Consider the following 27,387-nt stretch of genomic DNA (forward strand, 5'->3'; position numbering starts at 1 on the left):
GCTGAATGACGCTCGTCGGGACGCCGTCTAACTGGCGGTGGGGACAGACAATTCTAAATGGTTTAGACGGGGCTTTACTTTAATCAAAGTGCAGTTCAGATTCACAGAATGCCGGAAATGTAAAAGCTAAACAAATTGTTTTCTACTTCAGTCGTGCTTCTGCAAAAACTACAGATATAACTGGGTGATCAATAAATCATGGGATTTATGTCAGTTGCTAGGTCTTAGCAGGTGAATGATTCCTTGTCTAATGATTATGCCAGCTAGCTATGGCTATACAGAAGAATCGAGTTAACTTAAAAATAGCTTGCAAAATAACTTAGCGTAGTCGATTTCTGTAAATAGCATCAGACTAAAAAGTTAGAGTTGGAGGAAACTCTTAATAACAGTGATTTGGACAATATCTTCCAAAAACGTATTCCAAAGAAGAAAATAGCTTGCTAACTAGCCAGAAAATAAAGACATTTAGATTTACCCGCCGCCATGACAGCTGGGCTTTTATGTTGGACGTTGCGCACGTCGTGTTTCGTAACAGGTTGTACCAGGAAAGTCACTGCGGGCAAGTGAGCGGACACTTACAAAACGCGGTCAAGCCGAAAACATTGTTCAGCCATCCGTTCTTCAGTTTCCTCCTGAATTTCTGTGCGTGAATACACAACACTTTACGGTATCGCGTGTTTTCTGAAACTCACTGGGCCTTGAAAAGATCGGAGAAAAGTTTTCTGAAGTTAGAGCACATTTTGTAATTTACTGTAAAGATGTGTTCAGAAAAGTTACAATAGTTTATCATGCAAAGATGCCAAGGCGCAGACAGTGGTATTATTAAAATATCTAGAATTCCAGAGTGATTGATTTCTTGAGGCCTGTAATTCGCGTCGGTCAGAGATTATCAATCCTTTGTTTCATTTTTTGTTTATCGTTCGTGATGGGACATGATGATGAAGCCTAACAGAGATTTGATGTAACAGAAACGTTTTGAGAGCGTTAATGGAGTAATAATATAAACCCGTGCCAGTACTGTGTAATAACTCCTCATGTTACAGTAAGATGTCGAGCCAACAATCAGGCCTGCAGCCAGATGGCTAAAATAACAAACACAAAATGATGATTATCTGATGATTATTCCCCAGGGACACCTTAATTGGGCCTGGTGAAAAGTTTTAGTTTGTTGTCTGTTCTGCAGTCTAACAAGAGTTTTCAAATCAGCATGGAAGTTATGTGTAACGACCTAGCTATAGCCTACCCAAGCAAGAACGGCTTTAGAAACCCGACATACTTCTTATTAATGTTGCTGCGGGAAATCTGACGTATTTGTCATGTGCATGCTGAAAGCACATAAGTTATCAAAAGTTATCCAACTTTAGAATGTGCAGGTTCCTGTTTGATACTATTCATACTTTTTGTACTGCAACAATATTAGCTTCAAGCCCAATGCATTTCAATGGCCATCGACTTTCTAGATTCTAGATGGGTCATTCCACGAATTGAGTGCCTTTTGCTTTCCTTTGATATTTTACATAGGAATTGTGCACCAATATTGAATTTTTAAAAACCTATTAAATAAAGTGGCTCTTTTAATAGAAACCACATGGAAACATTTAATAAATCAGATTTATAATATGAATAAAGACTTTATAAAATGCCAAAAATCTGCATTTGTACATGACCCTTCTCGTGTTTTTCTGACTTCTAGGAAGATGTTAAGCCATCATTTTTTAACAAGGGTCTAAATGGATGCAGAACATAATAAATTGGGTCTTATTTTCAGAGCTGACTGAGGCCATGTCAGCGGTGTGGATCAGCTCCTCGCTACTGAGGTCCAGGGCAGCTCACCTCAGACAGCTCAGTGTGTTCTCTAGAAGGGCTGTGTTACAACCTCTACAGGTGGTCTCCTCACTACAGAAGACATGGACACCTGGGAACCCAACCAGGCTCTGGTGCTGTAGGTAGGTTAACTCTCTTGACATTGTCATACATAAACAGACTAGCTGGATTATTTCTCTGTCTGTCATTTTGCAAGTTTTGTTTCCTTTCTAAAGCCCACCTCTGACATAGATTGTAGATGACATTTCATCATTCAGACCTATAGAGCACACCAGCAGTTGGGGTCAATCCCATTTCAATGTAGTCAATTACTGTTGCATTGATCGCTATGATCTGTCAACTGTAGAGTATGGACCTGATGGCCTGTATGTGTCTTGACTAGTATTCAGACTGAGGGTAATGTCTTTCAATGTCTGCTGAGCCATGCTCAAGTCACTGCATACTATAGAAACAATCCTTTTCAGAAACATGTTTTTAAAATATGTTTTTACTTGGATTGTCCAGCCAAGCTTCTGCTTTGTCTTGGCTGTAAGGAACAGGGTTCAGCGTGGTTGTCTTGGCTGTAAGGAACGGGGCTCAGCGTGGTTGTCTTGGCTGTAAGGAACGGGGCTCAGTGTGGTTGTCTTGGCTGTAAGGAACAGGGTTCAGCGTGGTTGTCTTGGCTGTAAGGAACAGGGATCAGCGTGGTTGTCTTGGCTGTAAGGAACGGGGCTCAGCGTGGTTGTCTTGGCTGTAAGGAACGGGGCTCAGTGTGGTTGTCTTGGCTGTAAGGAACAGTTCAGTGTGGTTGTCTTGGCTGTAAGGAACAGGGTTCAGTGTGGTTGTCTTGGCTGTAAGGAACGGGGCTCAGCGTGGTTGTCTTGGCTGTAAGGAACAGGGCTCAGCGTGGTTGTCTTGACTGTAAGGAACAGGGTTCAGCGTGGTTGTCTTGGCTGTAAGGAACAGTTCAGTGTGGTTGTCTTGGCTGTAAGGAACGGGGTTCAGCGTGGTTGTCTTGGCTGTAAGGAACAGGGTTCAGCGTGGTTGTCTTGGCTGTAAGGAACAGGGTTCAGCGTGGTTGTCTTGGCTGTAAGGAACGGGGCTCAGCGTGGTTGTCTTGGCTGTAAGGAACAGGGCTCAGCGTGGTTGTCTTGGCTGTAAGGAACAGGGATCAGCATGGTTGTCTTGGCTGTAGGAACGGGGTTCAGCGTGGTTGTCTTGGCTGTAAGGAACGGGGTTCAGCGTGGTTGTCTTGGCTGTAAGGAACAGGGTTCAGCGTGGTTGTCTTGGCTGTAAGGAACGGGGCTCAGCGTGGTTGTCTTGGCTGTAAGGAACGGGGCTCAGTGTGGTTGTCTTGGCTGTAAGGAACAGGGTTCAGCGTGGTTGTCTTGGCTGTAAGGAACGGGGCTCAGCGTGGTTGTCTTGGCTGTGAACATTTTTTTTTCACGTAGCTAATAAGTCCAGTTTCCCCTCTGAAGACTTCACGTGTCCTGTGACCTGATGGGAGAATAGTGAGTGAGTGAGGTGGGCCGTATCTGTGCTGTTTTCCCAACGGCTCCTAAGAGAACAGTGGAGAGGGGAGAGAACAGTGGAGAGGGGTTCACTATGAAACCACAGTCAGGGAACACTACAGGAGGTTGGGTCTGAGATGTTTCAGAAGAGACTACTGTCATGGATAAAGAACACCCTCACAGTCAACTCTACTGTCTGTGAACCAAACCTGTACCTCTCTTTTAACTCCCTCTCTCTGTACCAACCCATCTCTTTCTGTACCAACCCATCTCTCTGTGTTTACTCTCTGTTTATCTCTCTCTGTATCAGACTTTGGGCAACTACAGTACATATGTCAAATACATGAGCTGAATTGATTTGGTTGTGTCTATTGTAGTTTGCCTGGTACAATGGAACCAATTAAATAGTCCCCTAAGTCCAAACTCCAAAGTGTTATGAAGTGCACCTAAAAACAACTTCCAAGTATTTCCCACATGTATTTGACCCAGGTCTACTCTGTATACTGTTTACGTCTCTCCCTCAACAGATCCCTCCATGTGGACAGTCCCCCCATGGTCCCAGGGCAGAGCTTCAGCTACGTCCATGGGGCCTCCTCAGTGTCCCTGCTGGGCCAGACGGTGGGTCAGAGTCTTCAGGCTGCAGCCGACCGCTGGCCCCACAGAGAGGCCCTGGTCTTCCTTCAGGATGGAGTCCGTAAGACCTTCTCCCAGTTTCAGGAGGACGTAGGTCTTTAATCCACCCTCTCTTCTAATCTATTTCATCATATCTAGAGGTTCCCACTCAAAGCACATACAGCAGGCCTATCTGTCAGTGCATTTGATTGGTGGTTTACCAAATAGTAACATAACAACTATTATGTGTCAGTATATGGTTGGGAAACTATTGATTACCACTAGTTAAACATCAAAGTCAGTATATGGTTGGGAAACTATTGATTACCACTAGTTAAACATCAAAGTCAGTATATGGTTGGGAAACTATTGATTACTACTAGTTAAACATCAAAGTCAGTATATGGTTGGGAAACTATTGATTACCACTAGTTAAACATCAAAGTCAGTATATGGTTGGGAAACTATTGATTACTACTAGTTAAACATCAAAGTCAGTATATGGTTGGGAAACTATTGATTACCACTAGTTAAACATCAAAGTCAGTATATGGTTGGGAAACTATTGATTACCACTGGTTAAACATCAAAGTCAGTATATGGTTGGGAAACTATTGATTACTACTAGTTAAACATCAAAGTCAGTATATGGTTGGAAAACTATTCATTACCACTGGTTAAACATCAAAGTCAGTATATGGTTGGGAAACTATTGATTACTACTAGTTAAACATCAAAGTCAGTATATGGTTGGGAAACTATTGATTACTACTAGTTAAACATCAAAGTCAGTATATGGTTGGGAAACTATTGATTACTACTAGTTAAACATCAAAGTCAGTATATGGTTGGGAAACTATTGATTACTACTAGTTAAACATCAAAGTCAGTATATGGTTGGGAAACTATTGATTACCACTAATTAAACATCAAAGCAGACAGATAGTAACATGGAGGAAATAGGGAAAATCTGTCCCTGAGGCAACTAGGTCATCCATGGTGAAACACCCTGAGGCCTGCTAACTAGGTCATCCATGGTGGAACACCCTGAGGCCTGCTAACTAGGTCATCCATGGTGGAACACCCTGAGTCCTGCTAACTAGGTCATCCATGGTGGAACACCCTGAGGCCTGCTAACTAGGTCATCCATGGTGGAACACCCTGAGGCCTGCTAACTAGGTCATCCATGGTGGAACACCCTGAGGCCTGCTAACTAGGTCATCCATGGTGAAACACCCTGAGGCCTGCTAACTAGGTTATCCATGGTGAAACACCCTGAGGCCTGCTAACTAGGTCATCCATGGTGGAACACCCTGAGGCCTGCTAACTAGGTCATCCATGGTGAAACACCCTGAGGCCTGCTAACTAGGTCATCCATGGTGAAACACCCTGAGGCCTGCTAACTAGGTCATCCATGGTGGAACACCCTGAGTCCTGCTAACTAGGTCATCCATGGTGGAACACCCTGAGGCCTGCTAACTAGGTTATCCATGGTGAAACACCCTGAGGCCTGCTAACTAGGTCATCCATGGTGAAACACCCTGAGTCCTGCTAACTAGGTCATCCATGGTGAAACACCCTGAGTCCTGCTAACTAGGTCATCCATGGTGGAACACCCTGAGGCCTGCTAACTAGGTCATCCATGGTGAAACACCCTGAGGCCTGCTAACTAGGTCATCCATGGTGAAACACCCTGAGTCCTGCTAACTAGGTCATCCATGGTGAAACACCCTGAGGCCTGCTAACTAGGTCATCCATGGTGAAACACCCTGAGTAATGCTAACTAGGTCATCCATGGTGAAACACCCTGAGTAATGCTAACTAGGTCATCCATGGTGAAACACCCTGAGTAATGCTAACTAGGTCATCCATGGTGAAACACCCTGAGTAATGCTAACTAGGTCATCCATGGTGAAACACCCTGAGTAATGCTAACTAGGTCATCCATGGTGAAACACCCTGAGTAATGCTAACTAGGTCATCCATGGTGAAACACCCTGAGTAATGCTAACTAGGTCATCCATGGTGGAACACCCTGAGTAATGCTAACTAGGTCATCCATGGTGAAACACCCTGAGTAATGCTAACTAGGTCATCCATGGTGAAACACCCTGAGGCCTGCTAACTAGGTCATCCATGGTGAAACACCCTGAGGCCTGCTAACTAGGTCATCCATGGTGAAACACCCTGAGGCCTGCTAACTAGGTCATCCATGGTGAAACACCCTGAGTAATGCTAACTAGGTCATCCATGGTGAAACACCCTGAGTAATGCTAACTAGGTCATCCATGGTGAAACACCCTGAGTAATGCTAACTAGGTCATCCATGGGGAAACACCCTGAGTAATGCTAACTAGGTCATCCATGGTGAAACAACAGAAACACAAACAGCTTTGTAATAATATATTCCATTACATTTATACACATACTCATAAACACAAACTGCAGAACGCCTTTGCATGTAGGGATATCATCCTATCTATTATTACCTGGGTCATGGTCTCCCTCCTCCCCAGGTTGACCAGGCCGCTGCAGGTCTCCTGGCCCTGGGTCTGAGGAGAGGGGACAGACTAGGAGTCTGGGGGCCCAACACATACCACTGGATCTTGTTTCAGTTCGCCACAGCCAAGGCTGGCATCATACTGGTGAAGATGAGCTATAAGATTAGATTCTAAAATGAATATGTATTATCTGTTAGGATCTATTGTTCCTAATATTAAAGTATTGTTCTAATCTCTACAGGTGTCAATAAACCCAGCCTATCAGCTGAAGGAGCTGGAGTACACCCTGGGGAAGGTTTGTTCTTATCCAGTACCTGTCACGTCCTGACCAGCAGAGGGTGTAGTTGTGTAGTATTTTGGTCAGGACGTGGCAGTAGATGTCTGTGTATGTTTGTTCTGGGTGTTGTGTGTTGGTCTGTGTGGCTCCCGATCAGGGACAGCTGGTTATCGTTGTTCCTGATTGGGAGTCATATATTTAGGAGTATGTTTGTCACTTGGGTTTGTGGGTGGTTGTGTTAACACTGCTATTATTTTGTAAGTAGCCTGTTAACCTGTCTGGAGTCGTTTATTGTTTTGGTGTTCACAGTTTAATAAATATCATGATGAGCACGCAATCCGCTGCGTATTGGTCAACTTTCTCAGACGATGATTTCTCTGTTTCGTCTGACGACGACAGCCGTGACAGTACCATGTTGTTTTACACTTCCTGGTTTGACTGAATGAAAAGCTGAACTGTTCCTGACCCTGGTGCTGTCTGTGTCCTTCCCAGTTTAAGAACCAGATGTTCTGTTCTCTCTGTCTCTGTAGGTGCAGTGTAAAGCAGCTGTGTGTCCCACCCAGTTTAAGATCCAGATGTTCTGTTCTCTCTGTAGGTGGAGTGTAAAGCAGCGGTGTGTCCCACCCAGTTTAAGACCCAGATGTTCTGTTCTGTCTGTCTCTGTAGGTGCAGTGTAAAGCTGTGGTGTGTCCCACCCAGTTTAAGACCCAGAGGTTCTGTGACATGCTGAGACAGATCTGCCCAGAGATGGACACAGCAGAGTCAGGGGTCTTTAGGAGCTCCAGGTATGTTAATATTGTACTATTGGACCATAAGTGAATCAACAGACATATTGTATTACTGCACCAGGAAGTAAACCAGTAACTAGCAGGATAAACCAGTAATATACTAAGATATAGCATAGGTCTACAGATAGTTACTTACTGCAGACAGTTACTGCAGATAGTTACTACAGATAGTTACTACAAATAGTTACTGTATAAGGGCAGCAGGTAGACTAGTGGTTAGAGTGTTGGGTCAGTAACTGGTATGGTCAGGTAGACTAGTGGTTAGAGTGTTGGGTCAGTAACTGGTACGGTCAGACTAGTGGTTAGAGTGGTGGGTCAGTAACTGGTATGGTCAGGTAGACTAGTGGTTAGAGTGGTGGGTCAGTAACTGGTATGGTATGGTCAGATAGACTAGTGGTTAGAGTGTTGGGTCTGTAACTGGTATGGTCAGGTAGACTAGTGGTTAGAGTGTTGGGTCAGTAACTGGTATGGTCAGGTAGACTAGTGGTTAGAGTGGTGGGTCAGTAACTGGTATGGTCAGGTAGACTAGTGGTTAGAGTGGTGGGTCTGTAACTGGTATGGTCAGACTAGTGGTTAGAGTGGTGGGTCAGTAACTGGTATGGTCAGGTAGACTAGTGGTTAGAGTGGTGGGTCTGTAACTGGTATGGTCAGACTAGTGGTTAGAGTGTTGGGTCAGTAACTGGTATGGTCAGGTAGACTAGTGGTTAGAGTGGTTGGTCTGTAACTGTTATGGTCAGATAGACTAGTGGTTAGAGTGGTGGGTCAGTATCTGGTATGGTCAGACTAGTGGTTAGAGTGGTGGGTCAGTAACTGGTATGGTCAGGTAGACTAGTGGTTAGAGTGTTGGGTCAGTAACTGGTATGGTCAGGTAGACTAGTGGTTAGAGTGTTGGGTCAGTAACTGGTACGGTCAGACTAGTGGTTAGAGTGGTGGGTCAGTAACTGGTATGGTCAGGTAGACTAGTGGTTAGAGTGGTGGGTCAGTAACTGGTATGGTATGGTCAGATAGACTAGTGGTTAGAGTGTTGGGTCAGTAACTGGTATGGTATGGTCAGATAGACTAGTGGTTAGAGTGTTGGGTCTGTAACTGGTATGGTCAGGTAGACTAGTGGTTAGAGTGTTGGGTCAGTAACTGGTATGGTCAGGTAGACTAGTGGTTAGAGTGGTGGGTCAGTAACTGGTATGGTCAGGTAGACTACTGGTTAGAGTGGTGGGTCAGTAACTGGTATGGTCAGATGGACTAGTGGTTAAAGTGGTGGGTCAGTAACTGGTATGGTCAGACTAGTGGTTAGAGTGGTGGGTCAGTAACTGGTATGGTCAGATAGACTAGTGGTGGGTCAGTAACTGGTATGGTCAGACTAGTGGTTAGAGTGGTGGGTCAGTAACTGGTATGGTCAGATAGACTAGTAGTGGGTCAGTAACTGGTATGGTCAGGTAGACTAGTGGTTAGAGTGGTGGGTCAGTAACTGGTATGGTCAGGTAGACTAGTGGTTAGAGTGGTGGGTCTGTAACTGGTATGGTCAGATAGACTAGTGGTTAGAGTGGTGGGTCAGTAACTGGTATGGTCAGGTAGACTAGTGGTTAGAGTGGTGGGTCAGTAACTGGTATGGTCAGGTAGACTAGTGGTTAGAGTGGCGGGTCAGTAACTGGTATGGTCAGATAGACTAGTGGTTAGAGTGGTGGGTCAGTAACTGGTATGGTCAGATAGACTAGTAGTGGGTCAGTAACTGGTATGGTCAGGTAGACTAGTGGTTAGAGTGGTGGGTCAGTAACTGGTATGGTCAGGTAGACTAGTGGTTAGAGTGTTGGGTCAGTAACTGGTATGGTCAGGTAGACTAGTGGTTAGAGTGTTGGGTCAGTAACTGGTACGGTCAGACTAGTGGTTAGAGTGGTGGGTCAGTAACTGGTATGGTCAGGTAGACTAGTGGTTAGAGTGGTGGGTCAGTAACTGGTATGGTATGGTCAGATAGACTAGTGGTTAGAGTGTTGGGTCAGTAACTGGTATGGTATGGTCAGATAGACTAGTGGTTAGAGTGTTGGGTCTGTAACTGGTATGGTCAGGTAGACTAGTGGTTAGAGTGTTGGGTCAGTAACTGGTATGGTCAGGTAGACTAGTGGTTAGAGTGGTGGGTCAGTAACTGGTATGGTCAGGTAGACTAGTGGTTAGAGTGGTGGGTCTGTAACTGGTATGGTCAGACTAGTGGTTAGAGTGGTGGGTCAGTAACTGGTATGGTCAGGTAGACTAGTGGTTAGAGTGGTGGGTCTGTAACTGGTATGGTCAGACTAGTGGTTAGAGTGTTGGGTCAGTAACTGGTATGGTCAGGTAGACTAGTGGTTAGAGTGGTTGGTCTGTAACTGGTATGGTCAGATAGACTAGTGGTTAGAGTGGTGGGTCAGTATCTGGTATGGTCAGACTAGTGGTTAGAGTGGTGGGTCAGTAACTGGTATGGTCAGGTAGACTAGTGGTTAGAGTGTTGGGTCAGTAACTGGTATGGTCAGGTAGACTAGTGGTTAGAGTGTTGGGTCAGTAACTGGTACGGTCAGACTAGTGGTTAGAGTGGTGGGTCAGTAACTGGTATGGTCAGGTAGACTAGTGGTTAGAGTGGTGGGTCAGTAACTGGTATGGTATGGTCAGATAGACTAGTGGTTAGAGTGTTGGGTCAGTAACTGGTATGGTATGGTCAGATAGACTAGTGGTTAGAGTGTTGGGTCTGTAACTGGTATGGTCAGGTAGACTAGTGGTTAGAGTGTTGGGTCAGTAACTGGTATGGTCAGGTAGACTAGTGGTTAGAGTGGTGGGTCAGTAACTGGTATGGTCAGGTAGACTAGTGGTTAGAGTGGTGGGTCTGTAACTGGTATGGTCAGACTAGTGGTTAGAGTGTTGGGTCAGTAACTGGTATGGTCAGGTAGACTAGTGGTTAGAGTGTTGGGTCAGTAACTGGTATGGTCAGGTAGACTACTGGTTAGAGTGGTGGGTCAGTAACTGGTATGGTCAGATGGACTAGTGGTTAAAGTGGTGGGTCAGTAACTGGTATGGTCAGACTAGTGGTTAGAGTGGTGGGTCAGTAACTGGTATGGTCAGATAGACTAGTGGTGGGTCAGTAACTGGTATGGTCAGACTAGTGGTTAGAGTGGTGGGTCAGTAACTGGTATGGTCAGATAGACTAGTAGTGGGTCAGTAACTGGTATGGTCAGGTAGACTAGTGGTTAGAGTGGTGGGTCAGTAACTGGTATGGTCAGGTAGACTAGTGGTTAGAGTGGTGGGTCTGTAACTGGTATGGTCAGATAGACTAGTGGTTAGAGTGGTGGGTCAGTAACTGGTATGGTCAGGTAGACTAGTGGTTAGAGTGGTGGGTCAGTAACTGGTATGGTCAGGTAGACTAGTGGTTAGAGTGGTGGGTCAGTAACTGGTATGGTCAGATAGACTAGTGGTTAGAGTGGTGGGTCAGTAACTGGTATGGTCAGATAGACTAGTAGTGGGTCAATAACTGGTATGGTCAGGTAGACTAGTGGTTAGAGTGGTGGGTCAGTAACTGGTATGGTCAGGTAGACTAGTGGTTAGAGTGGTGGGTCTGTAACTGGTATGGTCAGATAGACTAGTGGTTAGAGTGGTGGGTCAGTAACTGGTATGGTCAGATAGACTAGTGGTTAGAGTGATGGGTCAGTAACTGGTATGGTCAGGTAGACTAGTGGTTAGAGTGGTGGGTCAGTAACTGGTATGGTATGGTCAGATAGACTAGTGGTTAGAGTGTTGGGTCTGTAACTGGTATGGTCAGGTAGACTAGTGGTTAGAGTGGTGGGTCAGTAACTGGTATGGTCAGGTAGACTAGTGGTTAGAGTGGTGGGTCAGTAACTGGTATGGTCAGGTAGACTAGTGGTTAGAGTGGTGGGTCAGTAACTGGTATGGTCAGGTAGACTAGTGGTTAGAGTGGTGGGTCAGTAACTGGTACGGTCAGACTAGTGGTTAGAGTGGTGGGTCAGTAACTGGTATGGTCAGGTAGACTAGTGGTTAGAGAGGTGGGTCAGTAACTGGTATGGTCAGATAGACTAGGGGTTAGAGTGATGGGTCAGTAACTGGTATGGTCAGGTAGACTAGTGGTTAGAGTGGTGGGTCAGTAACTGGTATGGTATGGTCAGATAGACTAGTGGTTAGAGTGGTGGGTCTGTAACTGGTATGGTCAGGTAGACTAGTGGTTAGAGTGTTGGGTCAGTAACTGGTATGGTCATATAGACTAGTGGTTAGAGTGGTGGGTCAGTAACTGGTATGGTCAGGTAGACTAGCGGTTAGAGTGTTGGGTCAGTAACTGGTATGGTCAGATGGACTAGTGGTTAAAGTGGTGGGTCAGTAACTGGTATGGTCAGACTAGTGGTTAGAGTGGTGGGTCAGTAACTGGTATGGTCAGATAGACTAGTGGTGGGTCAGTAACTGGTATGGTCAGACTAGTGGTTAGAGTGGTGGGTCAGTAACTGGTATGGTCAGATAGACTAGTAGTGGGTCAGTAACTGGTATGGTCAGGTAGACTAGTGGTTAGAGTGGTGGGTCAGTAACTGGTATGGTCAGGTAGACTAGTGGTTAGAGTGGTGGGTCTGTAACTGGTATGGTCAGATAGACTAGTGGTTAGAGTGGTGGGTCAGTAACTGGTATGGTCAGGTAGACTAGTGGTTAGAGTGGTGGGTCAGTAACTGGTATGGTCAGGTAGACTAGTGGTTAGAGTGGTGGGTCAGTAACTGGTATGGTCAGATAGACTAGTGGTTAGAGTGGTGGGTCAGTAACTGGTATGGTCAGATAGACTAGTAGTGGGTCAGTAACTGGTATGGTCAGGTAGACTAGTGGTTAGAGTGGTGGGTCAGTAACTGGTATGGTCAGGTAGACTAGTGGTTAGAGTGGTGGGTCTGTAACTGGTATGGTCAGATAGACTAGTGGTTAGAGTGGTGGGTCAGTAACTGGTATGGTCAGATAGACTAGTGGTTAGAGTGATGGGTCAGTAACTGGTATGGTCAGGTAGACTAGTGGTTAGAGTGGTGGGTCAGTAACTGGTATGGTATGGTCAGATAGACTAGTGGTTAGAGTGTTGGGTCTGTAACTGGTATGGTCAGGTAGACTAGTGGTTAGAGTGGTGGGTCAGTAACTGGTATGGTCAGGTAGACTAGTGGTTAGAGTGGTGGGTCAGTAACTGGTATGGTCAGGTAGACTAGTGGTTAGAGTGGTGGGTCAGTAACTGGTATGGTCAGGTAGACTAGTGGTTAGAGTGGTGGGTCAGTAACTGGTACGGTCAGACTAGTGGTTAGAGTGGTGGGTCAGTAACTGGTATGGTCAGGTAGACTAGTGGTTAGAGTGGTGGGTCAGTAACTGGTATGGTCAGATAGACTAGGGGTTAGAGTGATGGGTCAGTAACTGGTATGGTCAGGTAGACTAGTGGTTAGAGTGGTGGGTCAGTAACTGGTATGGTATGGTCAGATAGACTAGTGGTTAGAGTGGTGGGTCTGTAACTGGTATGGTCAGGTAGACTAGTGGTTAGAGTGTTGGGTCAGTAACTGGTATGGTCATATAGACTAGTGGTTAGAGTGGTGGGTCAGTAACTGGTATGGTCAGGTAGACTAGCGGTTAGAGTGTTGGGTCAGTAACTGGTATGGTCAGACTAGTGGTTAGAGTGGTGGGTCTGTAACTGGTATGGTCAGGTAGACTAGTGGTTACAGTGGTGGGTCTGTAACTGGTATGGTCAGGTAGACTAGTGGTTAGAGTGTTGGGTCAGTAACTGGTATGGTCAGGTAGACTAGTGGTTAGAGTGGTGGGTCAGTAACTGGTATGGTCAGACTAGTGGTTAGAGTGGTGGGTCAGTAACTGGTATGGTCAGATAGACTAGTGGTTAGAGTGGTGGGTCTGTAACTGGTACGGTCAGACTAGTGGTTAGAGTGGTGGGTCAGTAACTGGTATGGTCAGGTAGACTAGTGGTTAGAGTGGTGGGTCAGTAACTGGTATGGTCAGATGGACTAGTGGTTAGAGTGGTGGGTCAGTAACTGGTATGGTCAGGTAGACTAGTGGTTAGAGTGGTGGGTCAGTAACTGGTATGGTCAGGTAGACTAGTGGTTAGAGTGGTGGGTCAGTAACTGGTATGGTCAGGTAGACTAGTGGTTAGAGTGGTGGGTCAGTAACTGGTATGGTCAGACTAGTGGTTAGAGTGGTGGGTCAGTAACTGGTATGGTCAGACTAGTGGTTAGAGTGGTGTGTCAGTAACTGGTATGGTCAGGTAGACTAGTGGTTAGAGTGGTGGGTCAGTAACTGGTATGGTCAGACTAGTGGGTAGAGTGGTGGGTCAGTAACTGGTATGGTCAGACTAGTGGTTAGAGTGGTGTGTCAGTAACTGGTATGGTCAGGTAGACTAGTGGTTAGAGTGGTGGGTCAGTAACTGGTATGGTCAGGTAGACTAGTGGTTAGAGTGGTGGGTCAGTAACTGGTATGGTCAGGTAGACTAGTGGTTAGAGTGGTGGGTCAGTAACTGGTATGGTCAGATAGACTAGTGGTGGGTCAGTAACTGGTATGGTCAGGTAGACTAGTGGTTAGAGTGGTGGGTCAGTCACTGAAAGGTCACGTTTGAATACCTGAGCCAACAAGGTGAAAAATCTAACGATGTTCCCGTGACCAAGCAAACACAGTAAAAGGGCTACACAGGAACTATGCTGGATTGACTCTGAATAAGAAATATTACCACTGGAGGATGTCTATTTACCTGTAACTGTAAATGGAACCTCATTATCTGTATGGTGATGGTGACAGACAGGGACAGTAGAGGACCTAATGAAGGCTGTTACTGTAATGTAACTGTCATTGTGTTACTATAATGTTACTGTAATGTAACAGTCATTGTGTTACTATAATTTTACTGTAATGTAACAGTCATTGTGTTACTGTAATGTTAACCTGTGTTCCTCCTGCCAGACTACCAGACCTGTGTATGGTGATTGTGACAGACAGCAGACAGACAGGGACTGTACATGTAGAAGATGTGGTGCAGGCTGGAAGCAGACAGAACCAGCAGGAGCTGCAGGACCTTCAGACCAAACTGTCCTTCGACGACCCCATCAACATACAGTTCACATCCGTGGGTATCCTGTTGAAAACAAGAAGAATACTGTCCATTTGGAATGGAATTGTGTCTTTTGTCTTGGAACCCAACACAGAAACACATACCCCCCGAGTGATTGGTTGCAGTACAGCACCCCTGTAGCTCTACGTAGACAGACCACAGACTGACCTACACAGATAAACCACCTACGTAGACAGACCACAGACTGGCCTACACAGACAAACCACCAACGTAGACAGACCACAGACTGACCTACACAGATAAACCACCTACGTAGACAGACCACAGACTGACCTACACAGAGAAACCATCAACAGCTACTCATTGTTTCTTCCTGGTCTCACTGATGTCTTTTTGTCTCTAGGGAACAACAATATTAGTCTGTCTGTCTGATGTCTACTGGTCTGTAGGGAACAACAGTATTAGTCTGTCTGTCTGATGTCTACTGGTCTGTAGGGAACAACAGTATTAGTCTGTCTGTCTGATGTCTACTGGTCTGTAGGGAACAACAGTATTAGTCTGTCTGTCTGATGTCTACTGGTCTGTAGGAACAACAGTATTAGTCTGTCTGTCTGTCTGATGTCTACTGGTCTGTAGGGAACAACAGTATTAGTCTGTCTGGCTGATGTCTACTGGTCTGTAGGAACAACAGTATTAGTCTGTCTGGCTGATGTCTACTGGTCTGTAGGGAACAACAGTATTAGTCTGTCTGATGTCTACTGGTCTGTAGGGAACAACAGTATTAGTCTGTCTGTCTGATGTCTACTGGTCTGTAGGGAACAACAGTATTAGTCTGTCTGTCTGATGTCTACTGGTCTATAGGGAACAACAGTATTAGTCTGTCTGTCTGATGTCTACTGGTCTGTAGGAACAACAGTATTAGTCTGTCTGTCTGATGTCTACTGGTCTGTAGGGAACAACAGTATTAGTCTGTCTGTCTGATGTCTACTGGTCTATAGCGAACAACAGTATTAGTCTGTCTGTCTGATGTCTACTGGTCTGTAGGAACAACAGTATTAGTCTGTCTGATGTCTACTGGTCTCTAGGGAACAACAGGACGTCCTAAAGGTGCCACCCTCTCCCACCACAACATCGTCAACAACTCTTATTTTGTGGGTCTACGTCTGGGATTCAACTGGAGGGTCAGTGGAGACAAGACTATTATTATCTGTCTCTCTCTGTGTCTGTCTCTGTGGCTCTCTCTGTCTCTGTGGCTCTCTCTGTCTCTGTGGCTCTTTCTGTCTCTGTGGCTCTCTCTGTCTCTGTGGCTCTCTCTCTGTGGCTCTTTCACTCTCTCTGCCTCTGTGGCTCTCTCTCTCTCTCTCTGTGGCTCTCCCTCTGTCTCTGTGGCTCTCTCTGTCTCTGTGGCTCTTTCTGTCTCTGTGGCTCTCTCTCTGTCTCTGTGGCTCTCTCTCTGGCTCTTTCACTCTCTCTGGCTCTGTGGCTCTCTCTCTGTCTCTGTGGCTCTCTCTGTCTCTGTGGCTCTTTCTGTCTCTGTGGCTCTCTCTCTGTCTCTGTGGCTCTCTCTCTGGCTCTTTCACTCTCTCTGGCTCTGTGGCTCTCTCTCTGTCTCTGTGGCTCTCTCTCTGTCTCTGTGGCTCTCTCTCTGGCTCTTTCACTCTCTCTGGCTCTGTGGCTCTCTCTCTGGCTCTGTGGCTCTCTCTGTCTCTGTGGCTCTTTCTGTCTCTGTGGCTCTTTCTGTCTCTGTGGCTCTCTCTCTGTCTCTGTGGCTCTTTCTGTCTCTGTGGCTCTCTCTCTGGCTCTGTGGCTCTCTCTCTCTTCCTCTTTCTCTCTCTCTTTCTCATGCAACCTCTGCTCTTTTTGCTTCCCCCTCAGCCTATAAGAGCATGTGTTCCTGTTCCCCTGTACCACTGTATGGGCTCAGTGGTAGGAGCGATGTGTATGGCACTGCATGGCATCACCCTGGTCTTCCCCTCTGCTGGGTACGACAGCCGTGCTAACCTGGAGGCCATCCAGAATGAAAGGTAGGTCTTAAACCCTGAGACCAACCTGGAAGCCATCCAGAATGAAAGGTAGGTCTTAAACCCTGAGACCAACCTGGAGGCCATCCAGAATGAAAGGTAGGTCTTAAACCCTGAGACCAACCTGGAGGCCATCCAGAATGAAAGGTAGGTCTTTAACCCTGAGACCAACCTGGAGGCCATCCAGAATGAAAGGTAGGTCTTAAACCCTGAGACCAACCTGGAGGCCATCCAGAATGAAAGGTAGGTCTTAAACCCTGAGACCAACCTGGAGGCCATCCAGAATGAAAGGTAGGTCTTTAACCCTGAGACCAACCTGGAGGCCATCCAGAATGAAAGGTAGGTCTTAAACCCTGAGACCAACCTGGAGGCCATCCAGAATGAAAGGTAGGTCTTAAACCCTGAGACCAACCTGGAGGCCATCCAGAATGAAAGGTAGGTCTTAAACCCTGAGACCAACCTGGAGGCCATCCAGAATGAAAGGTAGGTCTTAAACCCCGAGACCAACCTGGAGGCCATCCAGAATGAAAGGTAGGTCTTAAACCCTGAGACCAACCTGGAGGCCATCCAGAATGAAAGGTAGGTCTTAAACCCCGAGACCAACCTGGAGGCCATCCAGAATGAAAGGTAGGTCTTAAACCCCGAGACCAACCTGGAGGCCATCCAGAATGAAAGGTAGGTCTTAAACCCTGAGACCAACCTGGAGGCCATCCAGAATGAAAGGTAGGTCTTAAACCCCGAGACCAACCTGGAGGCCATCCAGAATGAAAGGTAGGTCTTAAACCCTGAGACCAACCTGGAGGCCATCCAGAATGAAAGGTAGGTCTTAAACCCTGAGACCAACCTGGAGGCCATCCAGAATGAAAGGTAGGTCTTAAACCCTGAGACCAACCTGGAGGCCATCCAGAATGAAAGGTAGGTCTTTAACCCTGAGACCAACCTGGAGGCCATCCAGAATGAAAGGTAGGTCTTAAACCCTGAGACCAACCTGGAGGCCATCCAGAATGAAAGGTAGGTCTTAAACCCTGAGACCAACCTGGAGGCCATCCAGAATGAAAGGTAGGTCTTAAACCCTGAGACCAACCTGGAGGCCATCCAGAATGAAAGGTGGGGGGTGTAAGAAAGTTTAGGCACCTCTTCCTTAAGTGATTTATACATCCTGGAGACTTACAATAGAGATATTTCATGTCAGTCTGTTGTAATAAGAATAATAGAGATAGCTGCCACTGAGCACATTGAGAATGAACCTCTATAGTACACTAAATACCTCTTCATATGTTCTCTGTTTCAGGTGTAATTTCCTCTACGGCACTCCTACCATGTACATTGACATGCTTGGACAGCCTGACCTTCACAAGTATGACCTGTCATCAGTTGAATCTGGTGAGAGATTTAAAGTTTGTTTGTGTAGAATGTTGTTTGTTGTCTGGCTGGAAATAAATACAAATAAACTTAATTGTTGTGGTAAAGTTTAAGCTTAAAGGGGCAATCTGCTACATACATTTTTTGGACTTATATATTAAATTCATGTACCCATTGATTCTTGAAGAATATAACATACAAATGCCAGCTTAGTTCAGCTGTCGTACCCCACCATAACCAAAAATACAAGTCTGTTTTACTCCAATGTTTGTAAACAATGTAAACGATAGTCTGGAGCCCTGTTTTAACCATGTTTTGAGGCTCTTGACTATCATTTTCAGTCGGTGTCTCTGGTAAGGCTAACATTTTCAGTCGGTGTCTCTGGTGCCGCTATCATTTTCAGTCGGTGTCTCTGGTAAGGCTAACATTTTCAGTAGGTGTTTCCGGTGCCGCTAACATTTTCAGTTGGTGGCACCAGTTCATGATTTGGTTGCACCAATATCTTGTCACTCAATAGAAACATTTTATAATGGTCTTATAAAGTCATTCACTGTGGTTTACAGAGATGGTATGATTAAAGAATAACATTTTATCATCAAACATGTCCAAGCAGTAATGCATGAGTCAGGTCATTTTCATCTGCAACCTAAACCATTCGCTAAGTACTGTTGTAACTTTGGACAACATTTTCCAGAGAAGCCCAATTCCCAATGAATCCACTGGCAAAATCCTCTGATAATGGTTTCTAAATAATACACAATTACAGTGAGGGAAAAAAGTATTTGATCCCCTGCTGATTTTGTATGTTTGCCCACTGACAAAAAAATGATCAGTCTATAATGTTAATGGTAGGTTTATTTGAACAGTGAGAGACAGAATAACAACAAAAAAATCCAGAAAAACGCATGTCAAAATTGTATAAATTGATATACATTTTAATTAGGGAAATAAGTATTTGACCCCTCTGCAAAACATGACTTAGTACTTGGTGACAAAACCCTTGTTGGCAATCACAGAGGTCAGACGTTTCTTGTAGTTGGCCAACAGGTTTGCACACATCTCAGGAGGGATTTTGTCCCACTCCTCTTTGCAGATCTTCTCCAAGTCATTAAGGTTTCGAGGCTGACGTTTGGCAACTCGAACCTTCAGCTCCCTCCACAGATTTTCTATGGGATTAAGGTCTGGAGACTGGCTAGGCCACTCCAGGACCTTAATGTGCTTCTTCTTGAGCCACTCCTTTGTTGCCTTGGCCGTGTGTTTTGGGTCATTGTCATGCTGGAATACCCATCCACGACCCATTTTCAATGCCCTGGCTGAGGGAAGGAGGTTCTCACCCAAGATTTGACGGCACATGGCCCCGTCCATCGTCCCTTTGATGCGGTGAAGTTGTCCTGTCCCCTTAGCAGAAAAACACCCCCAAAGCATAATGTTTCCACCTCCATGTTTGACGGTGGGGATGGTGTTCTTGGTGTCATAGGCTGCATTCCTCCACCTCAAAACACGGCGAGTTGAGTTGATGCCAAAGAGCTCCATTTTGGTCTCATCTGACCACAACATTTTCACCCAGTTGTCCTCTGAATCATTCAGATGTTCATTGGCAAACTTCAGACGGGCATGTATATGTGCTTTCTTGAGCAGGGGGACCTTGCGGGCGCTGCAGGATTTCAGTCCTTCACGGCGTAGTGTGTTACCAATTGTTTTCTTGTTTTCTTGGTGACTATGGTCCCAGCTGCCTTGAGATTATTGACAAGATCCTCCCGTGTAGTTCTGGGCTGATTCCTCACCGTTCTCATGATCATTGCAACTCCACGAGGTGAGATCTTGCATGGAGCCCCAGGCCGAGGGAGATTGACAGTTCTTTTGTGTTTCTTCCATTTGCGAACAATCTCACCAACTGTTGTCACCTTCTCACCAAGCTGCTTGGCGATGGTCTTGTAGCCCATTCCAGCCTTGTGTAGGTCTACAATCTTGTCCCTGACATCCTTGGAGAGCTTTTTGGTCTTGGCCATGGTGGAGAGTTTGGAATCTGATTGATTAATTGCTTCTGTGGACAGGTGTCTTTTATACAGGTAACAAACTGAGATTAGGAGCACTCCCTTTAAGAGTGTGCTCCTAATCTCAGCTCGTTACCTGTATAAAGACACCTGGGAGCCAGAAATCTTTCTGATTGAGAGGGGGTCAAATACTTATTTCCCTCATTAAAATGAAAATCAATTTATAACATTTTTGACATGCGTTTTTCTGGATTTTTTTGTTATTCTGTCTCTCACTGTTCAAATAAACCTACCATTAAAATTATAGACTGATCATTTGTTTGTCAGTGGGCAAACGTACAAAATCAGCAGGGGATCAAATACTTTTTTCCCTCACTGTAAATTAAACACAGATGACCCATGCTAATTAGGAAGCTCTCTGATATGTTGTGACTGATATGTTGTGATGGACTGTCATTATAAATGCTTCACAGGAACCTGGTCAAATTATGTTTGTAGTGTGGCTAGCCACTGAATGGCTCTGAATTCACTGTCAGTGTGCAGTCAAAGCTACTAACCACGTTTGGAGCTAACTAGTGTTCTCAAATCGTTTCCTTATGTCGACAGCAGAAATGAGTTGTATTCATAATATGGCTAACTTACATATATTTAGAGAAAACAAGTTATATTAAGTGGCTAGCTAACTAGCTAGCATTAGCAATGTTTGGTGGTCAATGAGACAGAGCTAACGAACCAGCTGAGCTAGCAAACAATGTAACAAAATAATAATTTTGAAAAACCCTCAAAGGCTCTGCATTTCAGGAATCACAGTAGCAAGCATTGGAACGCTGCGATTGGTTGCCCAGAATTCTGGGGCGAGGCTTAGCGAAGCGTCAATTAGCTTATTGTTGCTATATTTTTATTTGCTTGTCAAACTAGGACTCTGGAAATGTCAGATTTGTTTTGCTCAATAGAGATCCTCAGTAGGGAGGCCTACATGTTTGTGTGCCAGCTAATAGGCTAATTCATTTGTGACTAATTCACCACTAAATGAAAACACATTAGCTAGATCACTAACTGTGAATATTGCTGATGGTTAGCCGTGTAATTGATTAATCGCAGTAAATTGAATGCACTAAAAACATTCCAGTGGTGGTCTCCTAGGACTCAGCGACAACGTGTACCTCACACGCTCTGCATCTCAAAGACATAACAGAAATGTAGTTTTTTAAAACAGTGCCTGTTGATTAAATATTGAGAGTTGAGAAATAGTGATCATACCCCCAGAAAGCTGAGACCCTTCCCCTCTTCAACTAACATGTTTTCAAAACTATGTTTTTCCCGCAACTGCATTTTGAAAGAAAGCATTTTTCTCTCCCACTAAATAGATAATTGGAAGGAGAGGGCGTGGCTGGCTCATCACAGCAGGTGGCCCCGGCGAAACGGGCACTGTCAGTTGCGGGCACTTTCAAGGCAGGAATCAATTCACTTTACTTTAGGCGTACTGCTTGACCAAATCATGATTTTAGCCGGCCAAAAAAAATAAGACGTTTTGAGTGAGGTCACCAGCTAGAATTTGCAGCTGCCAGTTTTTCTACATTCACAGCCAAGTCAAAGGGTCGCAAAATGCGACTAAATGGTCTTGGTCTGATGCCCTCCTAAAACAATAGTTTGTATATAATGGATTGTCAGTCCTTGCATCCATAGCTCTTTCTATGAATTTGAGAGTGGTTACATGTCTCCGCCCCCATCCCTCAGCTTTTTACCAAAACAGTGGCGGGGTGTCAATTGTTTTATTTTCCAACTGCAGGTTGCCCCTTTAATAGTAATATACTGTATTAGTAATACAGTAATAGTATTTGTGCCCAGGAAGGGTGGTGGTTGATTAATATGCTGTATAAAGCAGTAGTATAGTATTTGTGCCCAGGAAGGAATGGCTGTTGTGATTTCTGTTGTTGTGTTCCAGGGTTTATGAGTGGGTCTCTTTGTCCTCCTGAAGTCATGAGGAAACTCAAAACTGATATGAATGTCAATGATATGATAGTAAGTTCTTCCCATCTTTTTCTCTCTGTGTGTGTATAATATACTTTATAATCTGTATGGGATAACATAATGTTCCCTTGTTAACATCAGATAGGCTATGGGACCACAGAGAACAGCCCTGTAACATTCCTTGGTTTCCCGCGAGACAACGAGGAACTGAAGACAGAGACAGTGGGACGTATCCTGAACCACACTGAGGTATCAAACCTTAACTGACACCAGACGTGTACCTACTATATGTGTGTTAGTGTGTGAGCGAGCAAGTGAGAGTAGAGAGACAGAGAAGAGATAGTCATGTGTCTAATGTCAGGGTCCTAATTCATCTACATGCTCTATGTGTAACGTTTCTATTCCTCCTTCTTTAAAACGCATATGAAACCATACCTGTTCTCTTGGCCAGGCGAAGGTGGTGGATGTGTCCTCTGGAGAGGTGGTTCCTCTGGGGGATCCAGGAGAGCTGCTGATCAGAGCTTACTCTGTTATGCTGGCGTACTGGGACGACCCAGACAAGACCAGTGAGGCTATCACCAAAGACCGCTGGTACAGGACCGGGTAAGAGATGAGAGATTCAGAGACCCCAGACAGGGACCCCAGACAGGGACCCCAGACAGAGACCCCAGACAGGGATGACAACAGATTAAAAGTGAGACCGAACGTTAACTGTGACTGTCTCTCCACAGTGACATAGCCAGTCTGGACAGGTTTGGGTACTGCCGTATAGTGGGACGTATAAAGGACATGATCATTCGTGGAGGAGAGAACATCTACCCTGCTGAGATAGAGCAGTTCCTTCACACCCATCCCAAAGTACAGGAGGCCCAGGTGAGAACCACACCCATCCCAAAGTACAGGAGGCCCAGGTGAGAACCACACCCATCCCAACGTACAGGAGGCCCAGGTGAGAACCACACCCATCCCAAAGTACAGGAGGCCCAGGTGAGAACCACACCCATCCCAACGTACAGGAGGCCCAGGTGAGAACCACACCCATCCCAACGTACAGGAGGCCCAGGTGAGAACCACACCCATCCCAAAGTACAGGAGGCCCAAGTGAGAACCACACCCATCCCAAAGTGCAGGAGGCCCAGGTGAGAACCACACCCATCCCAACGTACAGGAGGCCCAGGTGAGAACCACACCCATCCCAACGTACAGGAGGCCCAGGTGAGAACCACACCCATCCCAATGTACAGGAGGCCCAGGTGAGAACCACACCCATCCCAAAGTACAGGAGGCCCAGGTGAGAACCACACCCATCCCAAAGTACAGGAGGCCCAGGTGAGAACCACACCCATCCCAACGTACAGGAGGCCCAGGTGAGAACCACACCCATCCCAAAGTACAGGAGGCCCAGGTGAGAACCACACCCATCCCAACGTACAGGAGGCCCAGGTGAGAACCACACCCATCCCAACGTACAGGAGGCCCAGGTGTTTATTTTCTCTCCCTGTCCTGTCCACCTCTCTTTCTCCCCAGGTGATAGGCGTGAGAGATGAGAGGATGGGGGAACAGGTGTGTGCCTGTATCAGACTGAAGGAGGGACAGGACTGTAGCAGAGAGGAGATCAGAGACTTCTGCAAGGGACAGGTGAGACAAACGAACAGGTCACCTGGGAATTGAACACGGGCTCCTGCAAGACACAAGATGGTTATCCTACTGAGTTGAAGTCATTATAACCGGATGGTTATCCTACTGAGTTGAAGTCATTATAACTAGATGGTTATCCTACTGAGTTGAAGTCATTATAACTAGATGGTTATCCCACTGAGTTGAAGTCATTATAACTAGATGGTTATCCTACTGAGTTGAAGTCATTATAACTAGATGGTTATCCCACTGAGTTGAAGTCATTATAACTAGATGGTTATCCCACTGATTTGAAGTCATAACTAGATGGTTATCCCACTGAGTTGAAGTCATTATAACTAGATGGTTATCCCACTGAGTTGAAGTCATAACAAGATGGTTATCCTACTGAGTTGAAGTCATTATAACTAGATGGTTATCCCACTGAGTTGAAGTCATTATAACCAGATGGTTATCCCACTGAGTTGAAGTCATTATAACTAGATGGTTATCCTACTGAGTTGAAGTCATTATAACTAGATGGTTATCCCACTGAGTTGAAGTCATTATAACCAGATGGTTATCCCACTGAGTTGAAGTCATTATAACTAGATGGTTATCCTACTGAGTTGAAGTCATTATAACTAGATGGTTATCCCACTGAGTTGAAGTCATTATAACTAGATGGTTATCCCACTGAGTTGAAGTCATAACTAGATGGTTATCCCACTGAGTTGAAGTCATTATAACTAGATGGTTATCCCACTGAGTTGAAGTCATTATAACTAGATGGTTATCCCACTGAGTTGAAGTCATAACCAGATGGTTATCCTACTGAGTTGAAGTCATTATAACCAGATGGTTATCCCACTGAGTTGAAGTCATTATAACCAGATGGTTATCCCACTGAGTTGAAGTCATTATAACTAGATGGTTATCCCACTGAGTTGAAGTCATTATAACTAGATGGTTATCCCACTGAGTTGAAGTCATTATAACTAGATGGTTATCCCACTGAGTTGAAGTCATTATAACTAGATGGTTATCCCACTGAGTTGAAGTCATTATAACCAGATGGTTATCCCACTGAGTTGAAGTCATTATAACTAGATGGTTATCCCACTGAGTTGAAGTCATTATAACCAGATGGTTATCCCACTGAGTTGAAGTCATTATAACTAGATAGTTATCCCACTGAGTTGAAGTCATTATAACTAGATGGTTATCCCACTGAGTTGAAGTCATTATAACCAGATGGTTATCCCACTGAGTTGAAGTCATTATAACTAGATGGTTATCCCACTGAGTTGAAGTCATTATAACCAGATGGTTATCCCACTGAGTTGAAGTCATTATAACCAGATGGTTATCCCACTGAGTTGAAGTCATTTTAACTAGATGGTTATCCCACTGAGTTGAAGTCATTATAACCAGATGGTTATCCCACTGAGTTGAAGTCATTATAACCAGATGGTTATCCCACTGAGTTGAAGTCATTATAACTAGATGGTTATCCCACTGAGTTGAAGTCATTTTAACCAGATGGTTATCCCACTGAGTTGAAGTCATTATAACTAGATGGTTATCCCACTGAGTTGAAGTCATTATAACTAGATGGTTATCCCACTGAGTTGAAGTCATTATAACCGGATGGTTATCCCACTGAGTTGAAGTCATTATAACTAGATGGTTATCCCACTGAGTTGAAGTCATTATAACTAGATGGTTATCCCACTGAGTTGAAGTCATTATAACTAGATGGTTATCCCACTGAGTTGAAGTCATTATAACTAGATGGTTATCCCACTGAGTTGAAGTCATTATAACTAGATGGTTATCCCACTGAGTTGAAGTCATTATAACTAGATGGTTATCCCACTGAGTTGAAGTCATTATAACCAGATGGTTATCCCACTGAGTTGAAGTCATTATAACTAGATGGTTATCCCACTGAGTTGAAGTCATTATAACCAGATGGTTATCCCACTGAGTTGAAGTCATTATAACTAGATGGTTATCCCACTGAGTTGAAGTCATTATAACTAGATGGTTATCCCACTGAGTTGAAGTCATTATAACCAGATGGTTATCCCACTGAGTTGCAACATGTCTTATGTGAACGAGAACAGTAACTGTTTATACTTGTTCCAGATTTCTCACTTCAAGATCCCCCACTATGTGGTGTTTGTGGACATCTTTCCACTGACTGGCTCTGGAAAGGTAGGATGGCTTTATGACAACATTAAACAAATCAGGTTATCCAGGTTAATAATATTAATACCAGCACAGACTACTGTGGTGATCACCTGTGTGTTTCTCCTTTCCTAGATCCAGAAGATCAAACTACGGGAGGAGATGGAGAAGAAACTGGGTCTGTGATGGACAGAGGGACCTAGACAGACTGTGTTGGTTCCAGTTGGAGAGAGTTTGGTTACAAAGGGTCTCTGTCTGTAACAGCAATACATTTTGTATTTCAATAAAACCAAGAGCAAAAATAAAGTCTAAGCTCTGTTATGTTACGGTTCATGAGTGATGTGCAACAGAAACTCTTTCAGTACTTATTTTTCAATATCTTTATTTCATTTTATCGAACAGACTGGACAACTAATTGTACATCATGATATGTGATCTTGGACTGATGTACAATAGTAAAACTCAGGTTCTTCATTTTAAACATGCCATAAAGACATCTGAAATAAATAGAACTGTAATAATGCCAAACGTTGGAATGTACAAATGTGTTAGACATACCATGCTTAGTTCCAAACCTGTATACATGGGGACATAGCAACAGGCTGACAGAGCACAGAGTGATGTGGTAAAGGTGGGTGACATCTGTGATGACCTTCCCACCCTGTCTGCCGTATTCTTTCGTTTTCCTTATTAGGATGCCGGTGGGCGGAGCCGGGAGGATCACCAGCGACATGGGACACACCTGGGCCCGGGTGTATCCCAGGATAAATACACCACTTCCCCATTCATGGAGGAGACTCCATACAGACACCTTTATAGATTTTTGTTGTGGTATTTTTGTGGCCTTTTGGTTGTTTGATTTGGCACCTTTCAACACCCCGCATTATCACATTTATGCATGCAAATGTAACCGATGTGAAATGGCTAGCTAGTTAGCGGTGGTGCGCGCTAGTAGCGTTTCAATCGGTGACGTCACTCGCTCTGCGACCTTAAGTAGTTCTTCCCCTTGCGCTGCAAGTGCCGTGGTTTTTGTGGCGCGATGGTTAACGATGCTTCGTGGGATGTCAGTGGTTGATGTGTGCAGAGGGTCCCTGGTTCAAGCCCAGGTTGGGTCGAGGAGAGGGACGGAAGCTATACTGTTACACAAAACACTCACTTACACTGCTGATTACACACACACCATTGTTAATTGTATTCAGTTTACTTCATTTAATAAATATATTTTGTTATTCCTTGTCTCCACGTTGTCTCCCTTTTAAGAACTTCGAGCCGGGTCGTGACACATCATAGACCATGGGAGTAAGCAAGCACTCCAAATGATAGTTCTAGAATTCTGGAAGAGGTGGAATAGTATTAAGGCCAGTTTCCTGGACACAGATTAAGCCTAGGTCAAGCGATGAACGTCAGGATACCGTGGCTTTCTCCGCCAGAAGAACATTACAGATGGTGTATTATCCATGTGTGAGTTCAAATCGGAACATTGAAAAATGCAGGCAGTTTTTAAGATCCCGGCTAGCTTCTTTAACCTGATTCAGCCAAACATGGCTGAGACTGAAAAGTATAGGGATCTATTGATTATGTTGAATCGTGTGTTGGTGAAGGACTACAAGCAATGAACAGAAAACATTAGTGGTTCTAAAGAAGACATAGTCGGCCATTTTACATTAACTCAAATCATGATTGGCTTGATTT

General features: G+C 44.9%; 1 protein-coding gene and 1 long non-coding RNA gene across 6 annotated transcripts; both read left to right on the top strand.

The window, feature by feature from the left end:
• The first annotated feature begins 72 nt into the window (after positions 1–72).
• Positions 73–26,001, top strand: LOC115208128 (acyl-CoA synthetase family member 2, mitochondrial). Of its 5 annotated transcripts, none has more exons than XM_029775994.1 (17): positions 73–231; positions 1,769–1,946; positions 3,842–4,037; positions 6,443–6,571; positions 6,669–6,722; positions 7,371–7,489; positions 14,429–14,591; positions 15,623–15,718; positions 16,413–16,561; positions 17,850–17,941; positions 21,860–21,936; positions 22,027–22,134; positions 22,337–22,488; positions 22,617–22,758; positions 23,413–23,523; positions 25,654–25,722; positions 25,831–26,001. In XM_029775994.1, the coding sequence occupies exons 2-17, from the start codon at positions 1,783–1,785 to the stop codon at positions 25,879–25,881; spliced, it is 1,872 nt and encodes a 623-aa protein (XP_029631854.1). In that variant the 5' UTR covers positions 73–231; positions 1,769–1,782; the 3' UTR covers positions 25,882–26,001. The 5 variants fall into 5 exon arrangements, with proteins under 5 accessions (XP_029631854.1, XP_029631837.1, XP_029631829.1 ...); XM_029775977.1 differs by lacking the exon at positions 73–231 and adding an exon at positions 540–642; XM_029775969.1 differs by lacking the exon at positions 73–231 and adding an exon at positions 639–727.
• Positions 17,488–17,766, top strand: LOC115208184 (uncharacterized). The gene is made up of 2 exons (XR_003881107.1): positions 17,488–17,569; positions 17,666–17,766. It is a non-coding gene; the product is annotated as an uncharacterized LOC115208184 (long non-coding RNA).
• Positions 26,002–27,387: the final 1,386 nt, after the last annotated feature.

Source organism: Salmo trutta, chromosome 1 (assembly GCF_901001165.1).
Source record: "Salmo trutta chromosome 1, fSalTru1.1, whole genome shotgun sequence".
NCBI lineage: Eukaryota > Metazoa > Chordata > Actinopteri > Salmoniformes > Salmonidae > Salmo > Salmo trutta.

Bases quoted from the DNA above. Each gene is read 5' to 3' on its own strand.
- LOC115208128 (XM_029775959.1), top strand. From the start codon at position 789: ATGCAAAGATGCCAAGGCGCAGACAGTG. The intron at 16,562-17,849 runs GTAGGTCTTAAA...TCTCTGTTTCAG, and splicing joins GAGGCCATCCAGAATGAAAG to GTGTAATTTCCTCTACGGCA. The intron at 22,489-22,616 runs GTAAGAGATGAG...GTCTCTCCACAG, and splicing joins GACCGCTGGTACAGGACCGG to TGACATAGCCAGTCTGGACA.